Consider the following 9,886-nt stretch of genomic DNA (forward strand, 5'->3'; position numbering starts at 1 on the left):
AAAGTACAAATACTTCAAATCTGTACATAAGTGCAATACTTAAGTAAATGTACTTAGTTAGATTCCATCCCTGGTAATCTGGTCTGAATTATTTAGTAAATGCTGACAAAGAAAAAAATAAGAGGAGAGATATAGTCACAGGTATAGTTCTAGATATAAGTACAGATACAAGTACAGATATAAGTACAGATACAAGAACAGATGTAACTACAGATATAACTACACATATAAGTACAGATAAAGGTAGAGATATAGATGTAGTGGTTGCCAATCTTGAAGTAAACTAATCAGATGTACTTTTCCTTTCCCAAATATCATGCAATAATACTCTATAAATACATTTTAATGACTGAGTTTAACTTCAAGTTTTTAGTTGTCATGTGTACAATTACACTGAAGCAGTCGTTTGGGAGTGAAAGTGTTGTTCTCAGGTACGCTGCAATGATGCTCAAACATAATGTCCACAGAAAATCATGCAAACAAATGAGAAAAGGAAAAGACACAAGACGTAAACTCGTACAAAGTATTCACAGTTTTACTGAAGAGGTTTTTTGAAGCCTCAAACCAGAAAACTGCATCAAGGTGTTTCCAAGGTGGCACATTGATCACATATAATCGTATCATATATTATAATCTGCTCACCTCATCATTTCAACTAAGATAAAGCACTGCGTGTATAAGTACAGTTCCCATGAAGCTCTGCCTGGTCAGACAGAAACATGCTGAAGTCATCTGTGGCAAAAGTGAACACTTGCTGCCCCCTGCAGGTCAGAGGTGTCCTCTACAACAATGATTATTTCTTATTATTGTTATTTTAGGTCAGTGTGATCAATAATCAACAGGAGATCCATCTTTCCCTCCTTGTCTCTTTAGTTTTTTGTATATTTGCATTTTCTGTGTCATTGTTTTTACTGTATTACACAAGAAGATGTTATTTATTACAACGTGGACACATTATCATTTTAAACTCAATGCTATGGTGGTGATGATGATGGTGGTGATGATGGTGGTGGTGATGATGATGATGATGTGATGATGATGGTGGTGGTGATGATGGCGATAAGCCTAGGGATCAGACACCCTCATCCAGGTGACCCAGCCAGGGTCGATCAGATCCCAGCATTCGTCCACAGATCTGCCCTCTCGATATTTTCTCTGCAGCTTCAGTAGCAGATCTGATGACCTTCCTCTTTGCTTCCCCAGTCATCCCGAGAAGCGTAAAGGCTTTCCATGCTCTGTGAATGCTTGACAGCTCTCCAGGCTCACAGCAACTTCTCCTGGTCCTTGGTGCGCTTCCTCCCATTGACCTCCTCCATCAACTCTGGACTCTGTGAGTTCCAGCATGAACAGACACGATTTTCATGTCTGATCGAAGCACGAGCTGGAAACTTCAGCTGTTTGACGAGGTTTCCTTCCAGTTGCCGGTCGGTAGCAGCGGTGAGGAGACCAGAGTTCTCTGGGGGAGGGGCTTCTCGCTGATGGTCATTGGCTGGTTGTGGTTTTCTGGTGTTGATGGCCGTGGCTACACTCCCTCAGCTGCTTTAAGCACTTTGGCATCATCTATAAGCTGTTCCTCAGATCCTCGTCCTGAACGAGGGCAGGAAGGCGTCTCTTTCTTTTTTTGCCCAGATCTTGACATTTCTGGACTAGTTTGTATTTTTCCTCCACCACCCGTCGTGTCTCGTCTTCTCCCTACTCTTCACATCTTTTTCAAAGTCAGTTTTCACTATTTCTGTATTTGCTTGTTTACACTCTGTATTTTTGTGTGTGTTAGAAAAGGTGTTATTTTCATTGATTTTGTGGTCATCCTCTCTCTGTTTATCCAGTCCTCTCTTTCTCTCCTCGCCACACATTCACTGCCCTCCCTTCCTCTACCATCATCCCTCCTCCTCCTCCTCCTCTCAGTCTGCCTCAGCTGTCCTTGGTGCTGCTGTTTCAGATGGAGGCTGCAGTATTCTGCTGAGTAGCGGTGAGCCAGCATTCACTCGCTCTGCCTCCAGCTGTCAGCATTCGGCCGGCCGGGAGACGAGCCTCAGAGCCAGGAAGAGGAAACTACAGAGTCCACAATCCTCGGGCCGCAGCCCAGACCGTCGCCTGGCCTGGAGCGAAGCCCCGTGGAACCCTGGGAGTCGCGGTCCTCGCTCTCAGGCTGGCGGTGGAGGCAGAGGGAGAGAAAGAGAGAGAGAGAGGGGTGACGTGCCATGACAACCGTCAGAGAGAGAGCCGGAGAAAGGTGAGTTTATCTGCCTGTCTGTTGCTCTTCTGATTCTCTTTACCTGCCTCATATTTTGGCTCATCTCGCTCTCCCTTCCCTCCCTCTCTCCCGCTGTTTGTCATCATTTTCTCCCCCCCCCCTCCTATCTGTCTCTCTTCTCTAGCTGTACATCTCTATCATCACTTTTTCATCCACCATCTTCTCATGTCTTTTCTTCTGTCAAACATCGTCCTCCCCTCTCCGTCTCTCTCGCTCTGACTGTGCATTTTCCTGTTGCAGTTTCAGTCTTCTGGGAATTAACTGTGTGCTTTGTTGTCAACATGTTTGTGTCATTAGATCTGAGTGTTAGCGTGTGTGTGTGTGTGTGTGTGTGTGTGTGTGTGTTAGTGTGTGTGTGTGCGTTCGTGTGTGTGTGTGTGTGTGATCTCCACCCAGTCTGAGAAGCAGCTAACAGATCAATCTAATATTCACTAAATGTCTGCTCGGTCAGAGGCTGTGAATGCTCTTCAGTAAAGTAGTGAGTGTAGTTGAAAGCAAGATGATGATGATGACATTACATCACAACATGACATGAAATGACATCACATCACATGGCGTGACACACACGATGACAAGATGTGAAATGCCACAGAGAGAAAAAGAATGAGACAACTTTAAAAGACAAAACATGACATGACACAAAAAGACATGACACAACATGAAGAGAAATGACATGACGTGAAAAGACAAGACAAGACATGAAAAGACAAGACATGACATGAAAAGACAAGACATGACATGAAGAGAAATGACATGACATGAAAAGACAAGACAAGACATGAAAAGACAAGACATGACATGAAAAGACAAGACATGACATGAAGAGAAATGACATGACATGAAAAGACAAGACACAACATGAAGAGAAATGACATGACATGAAAAGACAAGACATGACATGACATGAAAAGACAAGACATGACATGAAAAGAGATGACATAACATGACATGAAAAGACAAAACATGAAATGAAAAGACAAGACATGACATGAAAAGACAAGACATGACATGAAAAGACAAAACATGAAATGAAAAGACAAGACATGACATGAAAAGACAAGACATGACATGACATGAAAAGACAAGACATGACATGAAGAGAAATGACATGACATGAAAAGACAAGACATGACATGACATGACATGAAAAGAGATGACATAACATGACATGAAAAGACAAGACATGACATGAAAAGACAAGACAAGACATGAAAAGACAAGACATGACATGAAAAGACAAGACATAACATGAAGAGAAATGACATGGCATGAAAAGACAAGACAAGACATGACATGACATGAAAAGACAAGACATGACATGACATGAAAAGACAAGACGTGACATGAAAAGACAAAACATGAAATGAAAAGACAAGACATGACATGAAGAGAAATGACATGACATGAAAAGACAAGACATGACATGACATGAAAAGACAAGACATGACATGACATGAAAAGACAAGACGTGACATGAAAAGACAAAACATGAAATGAAAAGACAAAACATGAAATGAAAAGACAAGACATGACATGACATGAAAAGACATGACATGACATGACATGAAAAGAGATGACATAACATGACATGAAAAGACAAGACATGACATGAAAAGACAAGACATGACATGAAAAGACAAAACATGACATGAAAAGACAAACATGACATGAAAAGACAAGACATGACATGAAAAGACAAGACATGACATGAAGAGAAATGACATGACATGAAAAGACAAGACATGACATGACATGAAAAGAGATGACATAACATGACATGAAAAGACAAGACATGACATGAAAAGAAATGACATGACATGACATGAAAAGACAAGACGTGACATGAAAAGACAAAACATGAAATGAAAAGACAAGACATGACATGACATGAAAAGACAAGACATGACATGACATGAAAAGAGATGACATAACATGACATGAAAAGACAAGACATGACATGAAAAGACAAGACATGACATGAAAAGACAAAACATGACATGAAAAGACAAACATGACATGAAAAGACAAGACATGACATGAAAAGACAAGACATGACATGAAAAGAAATGACATGACATGAAAAGACAAAACATGACATGACATGAAAAGACAAACATGACAGGAAAAGACAAACATGACATGAAAAGACAAAACATGAAATGAAAAGACAAATGAAAAGACTTGTCATGAATCTCCAGATGACACCAAACAAAACGAATTAAAACATCAGAAGCATCAAAATGAAATGACATGAAACAATAAAAAAAGGATTTGAGTCAAACGACTCGTCTCTGCAGGATTCAGTCACTTTGGTTGAGCACACTGATGTTCTTGCTCATGCACACTTCAGCAGGTTGAATACTGGTGCAAACAAACTAACCGGGTTTTGATTTTGGACGTTTGGACGCATGTCTCAGGGCTTGTTTCTTGTTGTCGTCTTTCTTCACATGACGTGCGGGTACCTTTGCTGTGGTTCTGGTCTTTTTGCCTGAGTGCAGGACGTCCACAGCGTCCATCTGTTTGCAGCTCACGCAGCGGCTGCAGGGTGAGGCGGCAGATGGCCTTTCTCCTGGGCTACCTGCCCACTGCTCCCTCTCTCTCCCACTCTCTCTCTGCCTCGCTCTACCTCTCTCAGCTACATGTTATTCCTTTATTTGGCTACATCATCAACCTTTCTGTCACCACAGTTACGTGTTTGTGAACTGACCAGATCACAGGAAGAGAAGGATGAACCTTCAGTGCCCCCACCCCATCGACCCCCCCATCCAGGACAAAACTGCAAAATGTCAAAAGAATATTTTTCCACACACATGAAAATAGCTCAAATATGTTTCATGTCCGTGTGTTCAGATTTGACTTCATGAAGAAGTGATTTCTGACACAACCTGCATCAGACTCTGCAAAACAGTCTCACTCCCATCTCGTCACATATGGACACCTGGTCAGGACCCCTTAGCGCCCCCTTTAGCATAATTTTTCACCTGCAGGGCTGCACAGTCAAGTTAGCAATAATAAGCATGCAATGTCCAGTCAGACCTTCAAAATAAAGCTTGGTGAGAACAATAAATTCATGGTTAGGGTTTAGGAAAAGATCATGTTTCATTTAAAATAAGTACATTAGGTATAGGTATATAGGTGTAGGTACGAGGTACAGGTATGAGTAACATATGCTATGAATGCTACTCACCTACAGACGGTCTGTGGACTACCCTGCAGGTTAAAGGGGGACACCTGGGAGTCTGACCAGGCGTCCTTATGTGACGATCTCAGTGAGTTTCTCAGTCAGGTGTCACTGCTGCGGCTCCACCTGCTTACAAACTGCCTCACCTGTACCTCACCTCCCTCCCTCCACACGGCCCCCTGTCACCGTGGAGATGCCTCATAGTTTGAAAATCTCTGCCATAGAGATGTCTGCATACTGGTTCTCAAAATCCCACCGCTCCTTCAACCTCCCCCTCGCTCCCTCTCCTCCCCCTCGCTCCCTCTCCTCCCCCTCACTCCCTCTCCTCCCCCTTGCTCCTTCAACCTCCCCCTCGCTCCCTCTCTTCCCCCTCGCTCCCTCTCCTCCCCCTCGCTCCCTCTCCTCCCCCTCACTCCCTCTCCTCCCCCTTGCTCCTTCAACCTCCCCCTCGCTCCCTCTCTTCCCCCTCGCTCCCTCTCCTCCTCCTCACTCCCTCTCCTCCCCCTCGCTTCCTCTCCTCCCCCTCGCTCCCTCTCTTCCCCCTCGCTCCCTCTCCTCCCCCTCACTCCCTCTCCTCCCCCTCGCTCCTTCAACCTCCCCCTCGCTCCCTCTCTTCCCCCTCGCTCCCTCTCCTCCCCATCACTCCCTCTCCTCCCCCTCGCTTCCTCTCCTCCCCCTCGCTCCCTCTCTTCCCCCTCGCTCCCTCTCCTCCCCTTCGCTACCTCTCCTCCCCCTCGCTCCCTCTCCTCCCCCTCACTCCCTCTCCTCCCCCTTGCTCCTTCAACCTCCCCCTCGCTCCCTCTCTTCCCCCTCGCTCCCTCTCCTCCCCTTCGCTCCCTCTCCTCCCCCTCGCTCCCTCTCCTCCCCCTCACTCCCTCTCCTCCCCCCTCGGCCTCTCTGAGCTGTTGACCTCTGAAAAGCCTCATTAAGAATTCAGCAGAAAACACAGACTGATGAAGAGACAGAGTCCTGAGGCAGGAAGTCAGGAGGGGGACGACCAGACTCAGCTGATCCTGCTGACCCACTTCACAGAGGAGACAAGTTTCATCTTTTAAAAGGTTCATTTCATCAAAGAGCGGCTCACTGTACTTTTATCAAACAGGAAGTAGTCGTTCGTTGGGGACTATTTTCAGCGGTGGATGAATCCACATTTGGTGCTCTTGTGGATATTTGGGGCAGCAGGACTGTGTGAGTCTGACTGGGTGAAAACAAAATCAGCTTTAAATGAATCAGCAATTTCTGTTAATGAGTCCAGTTTGATCTTTCTGTCAATAATGTTGTAAAGAAATACTTTTAGTGGCAAAACATTCAATAAGAGTCCGAGTCTCAGCAAAGTCCCGAAGAAATGATAGGAGACCCAACTGGAACTGGAACTGGAACTGGTTCTTTAGGCTTCTTCAGATACTGTCATCGTAGATCAGCTTGTTGTTGTACTTTCTTTTAGCGAGGCTAAGCTAACATGTTGGACTGCTCCTTTAAACTCAGTGTTGTCTTCTGTCGTCTTTCCTGCCTCTGAACAGTAACCGCTGACTCATGTCTGCCGCCATGGACGACACAGACAGCGTGTTCGGTGAGTCTCACACACGCACACACATAAAGTAACTAAGTACGTTTACTCGTGTACTGGGCTTACGTACAAATTTGAGGTACTTGTACTTGAGTAGATCAAGTAAGACAGTCAAGACTGATGATCTATTGACGAGGTTTGACTGATTATTGATGTTTGATTTGCTGCTTTTCCTCTCAATGATCTGAATCATCGTCACCACATTTCTCACTATTTTCACAATGTTTCCAAACCGATCGATCGATCGATTAATGGAGGAAATAATCAGCTGATTGATCCAGAATGAAAAGAATCATTAGCTGCATTAATGTTTCCCTTCGCTGATTGTCGATAGATCGAGTCTTTGTTTTACTGCATTATTTTTTAACTGATGTTTCATTCAAGCATCTTTTCATGAGAAAATTAACTGTAACTAAAAGTATCTGAAATCACTTTAGTGTGTAATATGTGAGACTCGTTAGCCTTTGTTCGAGCTTGTGTTCATTATGTTACTGATATCTGAACATCACACAGGACAGCGTCGGTTAGCAGGGCTTCACTGAGGATTACCCACAAATATTTGAAGCTTCACAACCCGTGCTCATTATTGACGTATATATGTTGCTGTTGTTGTCATCACGTAACGAGAGAGGGGGGGCCCGGAGCCGAGCCCGAGCCGGGCGGGATGCGAGATGCTAGCTCCAGAAGACCCTTTTCCACCTGTGGATGCGGTTCAGTGTTCTGTGTGTTCTAACTAACTTTGAGACTAATCAAACACCATGAATACTGATTTGGACGTCGGTCACCATGGCAACAGTAGAAGCTGTTGTAACGCTGCGCTAAACGAGGAAGAAAAGAGCGACGTGCAGGAAAAAGAAGACAAATAACGACCTCATCGGCGTCCACAGTTTAGCTCTTTTTATCCAGACAGCAGCCATCCACAGACACACTGTCCTGTGACGAAAGCTGAAGTAAAAAGGTGGAACGTTTTGATGTAAGACTCAAAGGCTGAACTCATCGTCACATGTGACTGGAATCTTTTCACCTGTGTCTCTCTTCCTCTCATTGCTCTTCTTCCAGCTTCTAATATCATCTAATGTCTCTCCATCCTCCTCCATCTAATATAATTACCTCTCTCCTCTGAGCTCCCCCACCTCCCTCACCTCTGTCTCTCCCATCAGTCATTTCATGTCTCTTCTCTCCGTTCGCATCCCTCCATCCTCTCCTTTATTGAATCTGTTCTCTCCCTCTGTGTAACCAACCATCTTTCTCTCTGCTCGTCTTCCTCCTTTCCTCCACCTCCTTTTAGGTTCCCCCCGTCTCCCCTCCCCCGTCTCCTGTCTCTCCTCTGGGAAATAAACTGCTGCCAGCTTGTTGTGGGGGAGGAGACAGGGAGGAGGTCTTTGTAGTCTACACAGACCATTTCCACATTACGTATGACGTTAAACTGCTTCCTCTGATGGTCGCCTTTAATCATGACCACCCCCCAAATCATGAGCTCACAGCCCTGGGTTTCACCTCTCAGGCTGGCTTACCTGACAGGGATTACCTGCAGACAAAATTCAGGGCAAAAAATTACCCTGCTACCTCTACTTGCTTTGGATTAAAAAATAATTGAATGTATTTTAGTTACAGTTAATTTTCTCCTTAAAGATGTTTGACTAAAAGTTCAGTGAAAAATAAAAATCTGTCGTCCATCGAGGAGATGAAACATTAACGATGCAGAAGGTTTTTATTTTACGTTGTTTCGACCTGATTATAAAAAGAATAACATCCAGTTTCATCATGATGATCAGAATTTCTTGTTTTGACTAACTATGATCAACAAAGTGTTCAAATATGATGAAGATGATGATGCCGTTTAGATTACAGATGATAATACAGTAAAATGAGGAAGACAAATATCAGCACTAACGTCTCTGATCACACGTTGGTCGACTTTCCATCGAATGTCCGTCGAGTTTTCAGCGAAATTTCAAAAATTTTGCTAAAAAAAAGCGAATAAACACAAAGCATAGTTTGGTCAGGGGGGGGCGCTGTACGCCGAATAACCAGCAGAAGAAGAAGGACGAGAAAACACCTGAGATGATGGAGCGGCCCGCAGGTGTGTGAGTGTGTGTGTGTGTGTGTGTGTGTGTGTGTGTTAGTGTGTGTGTTAGTGTGTCTCTGTGTTAGTGTGTGTGTGTGTGTGTGTTAGTGTGTGTGTGTGTGTGTGAGTGTGTGAGTGTGTGTGTGTGTGTGTGTGTGTGGGTGTATGTTAGTGTGTGTGTGTGTGTGTGTTAGTGTGCGTGTGTGTGTTAGTGTGTGTTAGTGTGTGTTAGTGTGTGTGTGTTTGTGTGTGTGTGTGTGTTCGTGTGTGTGTTAGTGTGTGTGTGTTAGTGTGTGTGTGTGTGTGTGTGTGGGTGTATGTTAGTGTGTGTGTGTGTTAGTGTGTGTGTGTGTGTGGGTGTATGTTAGTGTGTGTGTGTTAGTGTGTGTGTGTGTGTGTTAGTGTGTGTGTTAGTGTGTGTGTGTTAGTGTGTGTGTGTGTGTGTGTGGGTGGGTGTATGTTAGTGTGTGTGTGTGTGTGTTAGTGTGCGTGTGTGTGTTAGTGTGTGTTAGTGTGTGTTAGTGTGTGTGTGTTTGTGTGTGTGTGTTCGTGTGTGTGTGTTAGTGTGTGTGTGTTAGTGTGTGTGTGTGTGTGTGGGTGTATGTTAGTGTGTGTGTGTGTGTGTGTGTTAGTGTGTGTGTGTGTGTGTTAGTGTGTGTGTGTGTGTGTGTGTTAGTGTGTGTGTGTGTGTGGGTGTATGCTAGTGTGTGTGTGTGTGTGTGTGTGTGTGTGCTAGTGTGTGTGTGTGTGTGTTAGTGTGTGTTAGTGTGTGTGTGTTAGTGTGTGTGTGTGTTCGTGTGTGTGTGTGTTAGTGTG

General features: G+C 44.4%; 1 protein-coding gene across 1 annotated transcript in view; it reads left to right on the forward strand.

Moving 5' to 3' along the window:
* Positions 1 to 6,361: 6,361 nt before the first annotated feature.
* samd14 (sterile alpha motif domain containing 14) overlaps positions 6,362 to 9,886 on the forward strand; it is an 11,966-nt gene continuing 8,441 nt past the window's right edge. The window contains exons 1-2 of the mRNA XM_041957812.1: positions 6,362 to 6,493; positions 6,956 to 7,005. Of these exons, the coding sequence (XP_041813746.1) occupies positions 6,969 to 7,005 (37 nt within the window). The 5' untranslated portion in view covers positions 6,362 to 6,493; positions 6,956 to 6,968. The remainder of the gene's footprint in view (positions 6,494 to 6,955; positions 7,006 to 9,886) is intronic.

Source organism: Chelmon rostratus, chromosome 17, assembly GCF_017976325.1.
Source record: "Chelmon rostratus isolate fCheRos1 chromosome 17, fCheRos1.pri, whole genome shotgun sequence".
Lineage (NCBI taxonomy): Eukaryota > Metazoa > Chordata > Actinopteri > Chaetodontiformes > Chaetodontidae > Chelmon > Chelmon rostratus.